At 40.9% G+C, this 12674-nt stretch overlaps 1 protein-coding gene across 1 annotated transcript in view; it reads right to left on the reverse strand.

The window, feature by feature from the left end:
- MCU (mitochondrial calcium uniporter) overlaps window positions 1-12674 on the reverse strand; it is a 237261-nt gene that overhangs the window by 31990 nt on the left and 192597 nt on the right. Inside the window, exon 4 of the mRNA XM_049854829.1 lies at window positions 11853-11957. Within this exon, the coding sequence (XP_049710786.1) occupies window positions 11853-11957 (105 nt within the window). The remainder of the gene's footprint in view (window positions 1-11852; window positions 11958-12674) is intronic.

Raw genomic sequence — 12674 nt, forward strand, 5'->3', positions numbered from 1 at the left:
CTACCACCACTGACTGTTCTGACAGGGATCACAGTAGAGGGTCCTGGAGAGAGCTGGAGAAAAATACAGAACAAAATTCTAACTCAAAAGAAAGACCAGACTTGCTGGCCTGACAGAGACTTGAGAAACCCTGGGAGTATGGACCCCGGACACCCTTGTGGCTCAGTAATGAGGCCACTCCTGAGGTTTAACCTTCAGCCAAAGATTGAACAGACCCATGGAACAAAACAAGACTAAAGGGGCTCCCGGCCCTGGGGCAGGGACTGGAAGGTAGGAGGGAATAGGAAAACTGGTAACAGGGAACCAAGGTTGAGAAGGGAGAGTGCTGACATGTCGTGGGGTTGTTAACCAATGTCATACAACAATGTGTGTACCAAATGCTTGATGAGAAACTAGTTTGTTATATAAACCTTCATCTAAAGTTCAATAATAATAATAAAAAAATCCTCACAACTGGACCAATAAGCAACATCATGATAAATGGAGAAAAGATTGATGTTGTCAAGGATTTCATTTTACTTGGATCCACAATCAACACCCATGGAAGCAGCAGTCAAGAAATCAAAAGATGCATTGGGTAAATCTGCTGCAAAAAATCTCCTTAAAGTGTTAAAAAAGCAAAGATGTCACCCTGAGGACTAAGGTGCACCTGACCTAAGCCATGGTGTTTTCAATTACCTCATATGGATGTGAATGCTGGACAATGAATAAGGAAGACAGAAGAAGAATTGATGCCTTTGAATTGTGGTGTTGGTGAAGATTATTGAATATACCATGGAACAAATCTATCTTGAAAGAAGTACAACCAGAACGTTCCTTGGAAGCAAGGATGGTGAGACTACATCTCACATACTTTGGACGTGTTGTTAGAAGGGATCAGTCCTTGGAGAAGGACATCATGCTTGGTAAAGTAGAGGGTCAGTGAAAAAGGGGAAAAACCTCAACGAGATGGATCAACACAGTGGGCTGCAACAATGGGCTCAGGCACAACGATTGTGAGGATGGCGCAGGACTGGGCAGTGTTTTGTTCTGTTGTGCATAAGGTCACTATGAGTTGGAACAAACTCGATGGCACCTAAAAACAACAATGCAATATATACTATAGTGGAAGATGAAAACAACATAAAAGTATCAATAAATTATTAAATAAACAAGTGAATGGTGACATACATACATCCAATGTGATACAGTGTTTTAGGATGGGTTCACTAGAAAACCAGTGAAGCATGTATAAATACACACACACACACAAACACACACACACACACAGAGGGGAAGGAGACTTATCTCAAGGATATAGCTTATGTGGTTGTAGAAGCCGGCTAGTCCCAAGTCCATGGGTCAGGTGTCAGGCTGGAGGTTTCTCCTGACTCAACGTAGCTACAAGGGCTGATGAACCCAAGATTGGCAGGTCAGATGGCAGGCTGCTGGGTCACAGGCTGTGGAGGCTGTTGAATTCCAAGATCGGCAGGCAATATGGCAGGCCACTGACTCAAGTTCCAAGAACCAGAGACCAGATGATGATGAGCCCGATGCAGGATCCAGAGCAAAGAGAGTGAGTTTTGCCAGAACGTCCATAGATATATACTGGATGCAGGCCACACCCCCAAGGAAACCCCCTTACAACTGATTGGCTGATCAGATAATATCACATTATGGGGGATGACTAAATCATTACACAACTGCCAAATTTCATCATTACATAACTGCCAAACTACATCATTACAAAACTGCCAAAACACAGAGAATCATGGCCTAGCCAAGCTGACCCAACCTTAACCATCACAGTCCACCTCCTGTCAAACTGGCACCTGTACACATCTCCTTAAACCATACACAACTTCTAAATAAAGACAATTACAAAGTCATACTTGTGCCTAACATGATACAACTAACATGTAAAAAAACAATCGAAAATGCACTAGCCCCATAAACATCTTATATTTTATAAGAGAAAAAAACATTCAATGCACACATACAAGGAAGAAATACTCATAACAATTACAGTTCTTGTTTCTGCAACTGGTCATGTGGCCATAAATGGTATTTAGAACTACCTTCTTCCACCACCCATTCCGTATTCCCTTTGCCCTCAGCAAGCACCTCAGCTGGTCATGGTTCTTTGTGTGGCTGCGTGACCCAAATCTTCATTCCTGAAGGGTCTGGGCCATTAGTAGTCATGTTGGAATTGAGCTGCTGTAGTTTAGTTTTCTGTTGCCTTTAATCACAGGGTATGGTGGTACTAAGAGATGCCCCAAGGGATCTCCTGTATTCTAGACACAATCTTTTTTTACCTCCAGTATGGAACACCAATCCAATTTCCCCTTGGTAGTCAGGATTGATCACTTCACCAATACAGTAACTTCCTTCTTTGCCTGTTGATCCAGAGGCATGAGGAGCCCAAAGTGACCGAATGGCATTCTTAACTTCCGGTTAATGTTGTGTCTTCAAGTGGGAGCATTCTTCCCTTGGGAACTAAGACCTCAAGCCCCACAGAGCATAGGGTAGCAGAGACATGAAGCAAAATTTTTGTGAGTGTATCACTAGGGGTAGTAGTGAGTGGTGCCGCTCCCACTTCCACTCCTTGATTCCTGGAACCATGAATCCTGGCTACAGGAGAAACAGCATCATATATTGGACACTGGTTTAAAGCCTATACAGCCTCCTAGACAATACTGCCCCAACCCAGAAAGGTACTGCCACCTAGCTGGTAAAATAATTGTGTCTTTAGGAGGCATCCATTATTCTATCAAGGCAGCTGCTTCAGGATGATAGGGAACATGGTAAGACTGGTGAATTCCAGAAGCATGGGCCCACTGCCACACTTCATTTGCTGTGAAGTGAGTTCCTTGATCTGAAGCAATGCTGTGTGGGACATCATGACGGTAGATAAGGTATTCTGTGAGTCTGAGTCCAAGAACGGTAGTTTTGGCAGAAGCACTGAGTACAGGTAAGGCATACCTATATATAAAGTAAATGTCTATCCCAGTAAGAAGGAAATGTTGCCCTTTCCATGATGGAAGTGGTCCAATGTAATAAACTGCCACCAGGCTGATGGCTGATCGCCTTGAGGAATGGGGCCATATCGGGGACTTGGTGTTGGTCTCTGCTGCTGACAGACTGCGCACTCAGCAGTGGCTGTAACCAAGTTGGCCTTGGTGAGTGGAAGTCTACGTTGCTGAGCCAAAGCACAACCTTCATCCCTGCCACCATGGGCACTTTGTTCATGAGCCCTTTGGGCAATGATAGGAGTGGCTGGGGCAAGAGGATGACTGGTTTCCACGGGACGCACCATCCTGTCCATTTGATTTGTTAAAATCTTCCTCTGCCAAGGTCCTTTGGTGAGCATTTACATGAGACATAAGTATCTTCACTTCTTTGGCCCATTCAGAGAGGTCTATTTTGCATCTTCCTTGTTGCCAATTCTCCAATCATGTTCCTTTCATGTCCCTGACCATCCAGCCAGCCCACGAATCAGTATACTATGGAACATCTGGCCATCTCTCTTTCTAAGCAAAATGAACAACCAGGTGCTCTGCTTTAAGTTCTGTCCACAGAGAGGATTTCCCTTCACCGCTATCCTTCAGGGAGGTCCCAGAAAGGGGCTGCAGTGCTGCTGATGTCCATTTCCGGTTGGTGTCTGCATATTGCATAGAACCATCTGTAAACCAGGGATAAGTTTTCTCTTCCTCAGTCAGCTGATCGTAAGGAACTCCCCATGAGGCCATAGGTGCAGACTGGGACAGGGCATGTAATGTGACAGGAATGGAGACCATGGGCATTTGGGTCACTTTCTCATGCAACTTATTTTTGCCTTCAGGTCCTGCTTGGGCCTGATCTTGTATATACCACTTGCATTTAATGATGGAGTGATGCTGTGCATGTCCGACTTTATGGTTCTTTTAGTCAGACAACACCCAGTTCATGATGGGCAGCTTAGGCTGCTGGTGACCTGGTGGCCCATGGGTAAGCATTTAGTCTTTACTATGGCACAGTGAGAAGCCAAAAGCTGTTACTCAAAAGGAGAGTAGTTATCTGCAGAGGGTGGTCGCATTTTGCTACAAAATCCTAAGGACTTGTGCTATGATTCATCAATAGGGGCTTGCCAAAGGCTCTGTTTTAGTTAACTTGTGCTGCTATAACAGAACTACCACAAATGGATGGCTTTAACAAACAGAAATTTATTCTCACAGTCTAGGAGGCTAGAAGTCCAAATTCAGGGTGCCAGCTCCAAGGGAAGGCTTTCTCCCTCTGTCAGCTCTGGGGGAAGGTCCTTGTCAATCTTCCCCTGGTGTAGAAGCTTCTCAGTGTAGGGACCCTGGGCCCAAGGACATGGTTCTTCATTCTTGCTGGTAGGAGGTCCCTCTCTCTCTGCTTGCTTCTCTCTCCTTTTATCCCTTACACCAGATCAGGGACGTGACCTGAGTAAGGGTGTTGCTTCCCACCCTAACCTTCTTTAACATAACCTAATCTTGCCTCATAAACCAGAAGCAGATATTAGGATTTACGACACATAGGAAAATTACATCAGACCACAAAATGGAGGACAACCACACAATAAGAATCATGGCCTAGCGAAGTTGACACACATTTTTGGGAGACACAATTCAATCCATAACAGACTCCAAACAGCATCTCTATCTGCCACATGCACTTCAAGAACCATTGTATCAGCTGAATCATATGGCCCAAGTGGCACAGTGGTGGCTAGGATGGCAGCCTGAACCTGTTGCAGAACCTTCTCTTGTTCTGGGTCCCACTCAAAACTAGCTTTTTGAGTCACTTGATAAATAGGCTGGAGTAGCACACCCAAATGAGGGACATGTTGCCTCCCAAATCCAAAGAAACCCACCAGGCATTGTGCCTCTTTTTTAGTTGTTGGAGGGGCCACATATAACAATTTATTCTTCACTTTAGAAGGAATATCTCAGCATGCCCCATACCACTGGACCACTAGAAATTTCACTAAGGTGATAATCGCCTGAATTTTTGCAGGATTAATCTCCCACTTTCTAGCATGTAAATGTTTTACTAATAAGTCTAGGATCACTGACACTTTTTCCTTACTAAGTCCAATCAGCATGATGTCATCAATGTAATGGACCAGTGTGACATCTTATGGAAGTGAAAGGCAATCAAGGTCCCTGTGGTCTAAATTATGACATATGGCTAGAGAGTTGATATATCCCTGAGGTCTGAGAGTGAATTTTATTGCTGGCTTTGCCAGTTGAAGGCAAACTGCTTCTGGTGTTCCTTCGAAACCGGAATTGAGAAAAAGGCATCAGACAGCTCAATAGCTGTATGCCAGGTACCAGGGGATGTATTAATTTACTCAAGCAACGAAACCAGATTTGGAACAGCAGCAACAATTGGAGTCACCATCTGGTTAAGTTTATGATAATCCACTTATACCTGACTTACATAAAATAGCAGTCACAGCAGACTTCAAGGATGCTGAGGCTCGCTTCACAAATTTGTTCTTCACTGTTGTGGTAAAAATGTGTGGCCTCTGGGCACTTCATGGGGGGGTCTGTGGGTCTAAACTGATAAATCCACTCTAACATGCCAATTTCCCTAAGCCTTTGGATACGTTCTTCTATAATAAACCAAGGCAGGCCTGGTACTTCAACTTGATTTAGTGTAGGCCGCTGTGTAATCCATGCTTCAGCGACCCAACCAACTCAACTATTAGATACTTTCCTAACTTCTTGAGCTGAAACACTGAATGAAGAATCTGTGCTCAGTGAGCTCCTATCAATAAACTCAGACTGATCCAACTGTATGTTCCTTGCACCATTATCCCACACCCTTAATAGCCGCCCCCACATATATTCCCCAGGTTTCTGTTTGTACGTAGGAGAAAAGTAAAGCAGTTCTTTACCTCTTGGGTCACACTATGTACTTTACTTTTTAGGGCTCATTGGGACTTAAGACTACTTATAGGTCTAGAAGCAAAAATGGGTGGTGTGGTGTGAGTGGGCCCTGGGTATATTCAGCAATGTCTGGTAAGGCATCTACCCTACGTGATAACCCAGGCAATGACTCAGACATCGCCCCAGCCGATATCTCAGACAAAGGCTCTTCAGTCATGGCTGGGTTAATCTCATCAGATGGGGGTAGAGGGGCTAATGGTTTTACTGGGGACGGTGGCCTAAGCAGACAAAGATGGAGTAATCTCTTCAGATGGGAGTAAGACGGCTGGTTCTGTTGGCAAAAGTGATTCAATGGAATTTAGGGGCTCACTGTCTCCAGCTTCCTGATTATCTGCCCATATGTTCCCATCCTAAGTTTCAAGATCCCATTTCTTCCCAATCAATGCCCTCATTTTAACTTCGACACCATTTGAGGCTGGGAATTCAACTGATGTTGTAATTTAGCCCCTTTTACAATAAGACTCTGGGTTTGGTTTTCTGCAACGTCAGCTCTGTTACTAGAAGAGTTAATGCTTTCTTTTAGGGCACAAGTGCCAACTTTCAGTTCTTTTATGTGGTGTTTGAGCTATGATTCTGAAGCCCTGAGCTCATCTCTTCCTTTGACCACTTTGTCTAGTGAAAGTAGGACCAATGAATCAGGTTCCTTATACTTCTCATTATGACAAAATTGTAGAAAAGTAACAAACATGCAATCATCCAGAGCCTCGTTTCTCACCAATACTTAATCCATTGGTGGTGATATTTTGCATATTAATCTTGCCACCAAATGCCACGGATTAGCAGCACCCTATTTATTTCTGGAGGCAGAGTCATCAGAGCCTTTAAGACTAATCAGCCTTAAGAACCAATTTAAAAAACCCATCTTTACAACTCTGTTTCTTCAGAACCGTCTCTGTACCAAATGTCTTAGGCTGGTGTCTCTAGAGAAGCAAAACCAGTCAGGTGGACAGACAGGTACACAGAAAGAGATATTTATCTCAAGAAAATGGCTCATGCAATGGTAGAGGCTAGCTAGTCTCAAATCTGTGAGTCAGGTGTTAGGCTGGAGGCTTCTCCTGACTCATGTAGCTGCAGGGGCTGATGAACCCAAGGTTGGCAGGTCAGACAGCAAGCTGCTGGCTCACGGGCTGTGGATGTCAATGAATCCCAAGGTCAGCAGGTAATACTACAGCAGGCCACTGACTCAAGTCCCAAGAACTGGAGGTCAGGTGATGATAAGCCGCGTGCAGGATCCAGACAAGCGAGCGAACTTTGCCAGAGTGTCTATGTAAATACACACACACACACACACACACACACACACACACACATATATATATGATGCTGGCCACACCCCCAAGGAAACGCCCTTTACAAATGATTGGCTAATCACATCATATCACATCATGGAGGATGACTACATAATTCCATAATTGGCAAATTATATCATTATATAACTGCCAAGTTACATCATTACATAACTGCCAAACCACTGAGAACTGTTGCCCAGCCAAGTTGACATACAACCTTAACCATCACACACGTTGCATCTGTGAAAAAGAATGAGGACGTTCCTTATGTCCTGATACGTTAAGATTTTCACAGTATACTGTTAGGTGAGAAAAGCAGTTTGGTGGTTTTACGCCTTGTGAATTTGGCTAAACTGGAATTACGTTTCTCAGAATACCCTTCTCTATGTGGTTCTGAGTTAGAATTGACCAAGAGAAATTCAAGTGAGATCTGGAATGCAAAAGTGAAGCAGAAGCCAGTTGCACTGAAGGTCATCATGGTTAGAGGCAATGAGAGACACATAGGATGCCTGAAGATGCCAGCTTGTCCTTGCTCTCCTCTGCTCTGCATTCAGCTCTTTTTTCCAACCACCAGTTCTGCTGAATAAGCCACTCAAGTCCACCACTACATGCAGCCTTCTAGAGCTGTGCTGTTCAGTACAGTAGTCACTAGGCACATGCAGCTACTTAAAATAAAATAAATTTAGTTCCTCAGTCACACTAGTCACATTTTAAGTGCTTAATAGATACATGTGGCTGGTGGCTATCATACTGGACAGTACAGGAATGGAGCATTTTCATCATCATAGAAAAGATCTATTTGACAATACTGTTCTCAGGATTTTTCTACTAGTCTTCCTTCGTGATCCTACTCTAACAGTTAGATGTGCCCAAGTTTTCAGGTGTCTTGGAAAGCTTTGGTTTGTCCATCGGTGCTACTGTTCAAAGAGCAGGTTAGTGACTTTTTCTGATCCCCCAAGCTCTCCCTTTCAGACTCTTCTTCAGCTTCCTTCACCCACACTTCTATATGGTCTTATTTTTTTTTTTTTTAATTTCATCATCTTCAAGGATTATATTTATTTGGAAAAGATATTGCTAATGGCTACACAACATGAAGAATGAAATGAATGTCACTACATTGTAAATGTAGAAATTATTGTACTGGCAAAGTTTTGGTGTCTATATTTTCATAAGGCCTTATTTGTATAATAAATCCCTTATTCCGGAGTATTTATGCGGTTCTGTTTCCCTAATTGGACCCTGACTGATACACGCAGCATATATGGTATACTAACCCCCCCCCTTTTTTTTTTTTTTTTACTATTTGCATAAAAAGGGGAAAATATGCATTCACATTTGCTTAGGAATGTATGGACTCTCTGGTAGGAAACATAAGAAACTAAAAACAGTTCTTGCTGAAGCAGCAGAGAAAAAGGGTTGGAAAAAAGGAATGAGAAGAAGATTTTCAGAGTTTTGAGCCTTGTGAATGTATTACCTATTCAAAACAACAACAGAAAAAAATTAACATGCAACCACAATACCTTCTAACAGCAATGAAAAGATTATTAAAAGGTAAATCATAAAAGATCTTATTGATGTCCAACTCTAGACTTCGCTAAACTTACAGTGTTTTGACTAGACATCATTGAAGCCCGGCCGGCCCAAGGAACTAGGCCTTTTTTTGTCAGGTTTTCTTGGTAAGACGAATATGGTTCTCCAAGGTTTCATCAGGGTGGAGAAAAATGACAATCTTTAAAAAACCTCTGACCCTGAAAATCTGCCTACATATGGACAGATTAAGCTGTAGACGAGAGAAGAGAAATTTGATAATGGCTTAACAACCACCCTTGGATGATTAGCGTATGCTTCACTAAAAATGCAAGTAAACGTTTATTAATGTTTCTGCACATGCCATCACTCCCAGCATAATTACAGGACAGAAAGGCATTGAAGATGTGCTAACATAACAGGGACTGAAAATCCTCTTCAGCTACTAATCAGTTTGGGAAGGACTTTGGCTATTTGGGTCTACGCGAAGGCATTTATTATGGTTGCTATTTGGTTTGCCCCACTGACGTTTCAAGTTATTTATGTCATTAAGAAAGAAGCAAAGTCTCCAATATCCTGTAGATAAATGAGGAATAGGGCTTAGTGGTTCCAATCAAAATGACTCTCCTTAGCATAAAAACTTACAACCACTAATGATATAAGGAACATTCTCTTTTTCCCCAAGACTAGGAGGAAAGTAGTTAATTGCTACCTCAACACAGACTGGGATAAAAAAGGCTTTTAGGGCTCTCTTTCTATATTCTTCTCTCCATTCTAGACTTTTGCTTAGATTATAAAACTGTGTAATTGCTAAAACAGTTGTTTCTCTCATCCTGTGGTGGTCAGAGAAGAACCCAGCTATATACAATTATGGTAACCCAAAGAATGCCACGGAGTTTGTAACTAGCCTTAAAGTTATAACCTTCCTCCATCTCCATTTTAGTTTTTTCCAGCCTCTTTCCTCCAACTTTGGGGTTAGGTACAAGGTTGTCCACACCTGAGGATCCATAATGCTCAGAACTGCCATTCCACATAAACATTAAATGGAACTAAAGTACATCCTATATGAATGAGCCTCCTATCCCCATTGTCTGACAGAGGTGTGTGACATTCACTGATACCCAGCATTCATACAGTATTTTTAATTCCAAAGCGCTGCTAATAAACAGGGAAAAGAATAACTAGGAGAGAGAAGTGAAAGTTAAAGGGATGAAAATAAGTCAAAAATTCTGTGTCAAAATTTACAAAACCACCCTGGAAAAGTTTTCCTTTATTAACTTTTATTAGACAAAGCAGATTTGCCCATCCTGTTTTCCACCTCATTACGTGACACTAAAGACCTAGTACCTCCAATTTCTTCCTCCACTTAATCTTTTCACAAAAAGAGTTACAACATAGCAAAGAGGAACTGGCTTATTACCCCGGAGAATCAGCAACCCGCAAACACAGAAACCAAACCGCGCTCTTACTCTACCCAGCTGAAAGGGTGGTGCCTTGGAGGCCAGCAATACCTTCCTCATTAGAATCTATTTGACATTATATAAAATTTTTTTTTTGTTAACATGTATTAAAAGTCAGGGAAAATAACGTGCTTATGGACTTAAAATAATTTTATTTGGGCTTTTGCAAGAGATGGTATCTGATGGCATAATCTCTCAGGGGCTAATAACAGCTGAGAGAGTTTTCATGTGTAAATTTAAATATGAACAAGGTCTTTAAGAATTCCACACCAAAGCCACTGTTCAGTTTATCATATTTCATACTTGAATTTACAATTATTTTCATGAATCACAGACTTTTGAACTTCACAACTTCGCATCCTAAATTACTTCCAGAGAAGCAGGGTAGATGTTCCACAGTGCTGAGATACACATATAGCGAAGAGTTGTTAGGCAGCCAATTCACTGGAGAATCAAATATAATCTCCCCCTTCTTCAGTTTCTACCCTAACTTTCCTTATTTAACTTGGTCCTATTTAAAAAATGAAAACATTCATTTCTGCTTGAAAAACACAGAATAAGAAGGTTCAAATTGTTCATTGACTAAAATATCCCTAGTTTTTGCCAACATAATATATGGAAGTTCATACATTCAGTTTACATAAAAAAAAAAAAAAACATAAGAATATATTAGTCAACTTTAAAATTTTACTAAATGCAATAGTGAATCTAAATAGAATAACTCTCTAACCAAGTCATACATACACACACACAAAAAAAACAGGAAGTAAAATAGGCCTGTACTATTTTTTTAAAGAGTAGAACTTCTGACCCAAAAGTCAGGGAAAAAAGAAGAAAAACATATTAGATTAGAGCTATAGCTAACAGTTTCTGGTCTACATGTTCAATGAATTCCAACTTAATAAAATCTGATTCAGCAGCGTCTTACCATTTAAAACGTATTTTCTTAGCACTCTCAACTAGCTTGAACGTGGTAGAAAATCTGGCCTCTCCGCAACCAAAATGTTACTAAGTGAACTCATTTAACTCATCCAATACAGAATGATTGCCTGAGTCAGTGGGGGATACAAAATCAGAGTACTTTCCCTCAGAGCATTTACAAAGAAAAACAATAAGCAAGCTCAGAGCAGAGAATAATCACTTCTAGTTGGTTGGGAGGCCCAGAAAGAGGATCACTAAAGCCCTACATATGCCGTAAGTTCATAAGGGCTATTATTGTCTGGTGATTGATGATTAACCAATTGAAAAAAACAATTCCTGTTACAATATTTAAGAGGACAGAGAAGCACTTAATTTATTTTTAAAATATTTCCCTCGTAATGTTACTAAAATCATTTGTAGCTTGTATGCAGGGAATGAATTTAAGTTATTTAGAACATTCACTATGTGCAACGGAAGGACAGTGTCAGATAATAGAGCATTTCTGCATCTAGTTGGAATCTAAGTGGTTTTAGTCAGTGTACTAGCCAAGTGTCAGGTAGGTACTCAAGTCAGCTTTTCAATGAAACATAGTCTATCTGTAGGTAAAACTTTCAGTGTTCTTTGAAATATCGTCTATTTCTCAAGGTTATTCAAGGGAAAATAAAGTTCTTTCCAAAATGCCCTTCCCACATATCTACAACCTTATCAAAGTTACTTTTTACCTCTCTTTGGTGGTCGCACATGGTATGTTAAGTCATTGATGACCAGCTTAAAGTCATCAAGGAGGAGAAGGTCTATTCCTGTTGAGGCAGCGACTCGAACACCATCTGTGAAAAATTGAAATGAAACTTGTCATGTGTCAGTAATTATTCAAGATTGGTCAGGAAAACGCAATCCTCAAAATAAATTAAAAAAATGACCCCTTTTAATTTCAGTTAATTTTTTGCCTCATTCCCCAGTTCTACACTAAATGAAGCTTAGATCTTCTGAGACACTTTGCTTTTATGGCCTCACATGTGCGAAGATTTAACAACATGCTTTCCAGTAGAACTTGATAAACAAGTGAAATAATTATTGGTCATAGATCTACTGGTGTCAGTCGGAAATCTAGGGTCACGGGGAGAACTGCATGGACTTCCTACATCTGTCCATGATGGAATTTGGTTGAGTAAAAAGTAATTGTTTTCTAATATATGGTACTTTCCATTAGAGCGACTGATTATATTACTAGATGAGTTGAAAGTTAATTGTATTTAAAATAAAAACTTAAAGCACAGAAATGTGGCAAATTGTTAACAACTGGTGAGTCCAGGTGAAGGGTAACTAGGTACTTCTATACTCGTCAAGTTTTCTGTAGGCTTGAAATTTTTCAAAGTAAAGGATGGGAAAAAATTTAAGGTGCTTTAAATAAATAAATAAATGAAATGGATGTCATGTCAAACAGGAATTTTTAATAGCTCATTTTGTATTCTTTTCAGATCACATATTTCTTTACTTTAGTAAACTTTTACGTGAAATCTATAAAAAAATCTAAAAAGATGACC

Source organism: Elephas maximus, chromosome 16, assembly GCF_024166365.1.
Source record: "Elephas maximus indicus isolate mEleMax1 chromosome 16, mEleMax1 primary haplotype, whole genome shotgun sequence".
Classification (NCBI taxonomy): domain Eukaryota; kingdom Metazoa; phylum Chordata; class Mammalia; order Proboscidea; family Elephantidae; genus Elephas; species Elephas maximus.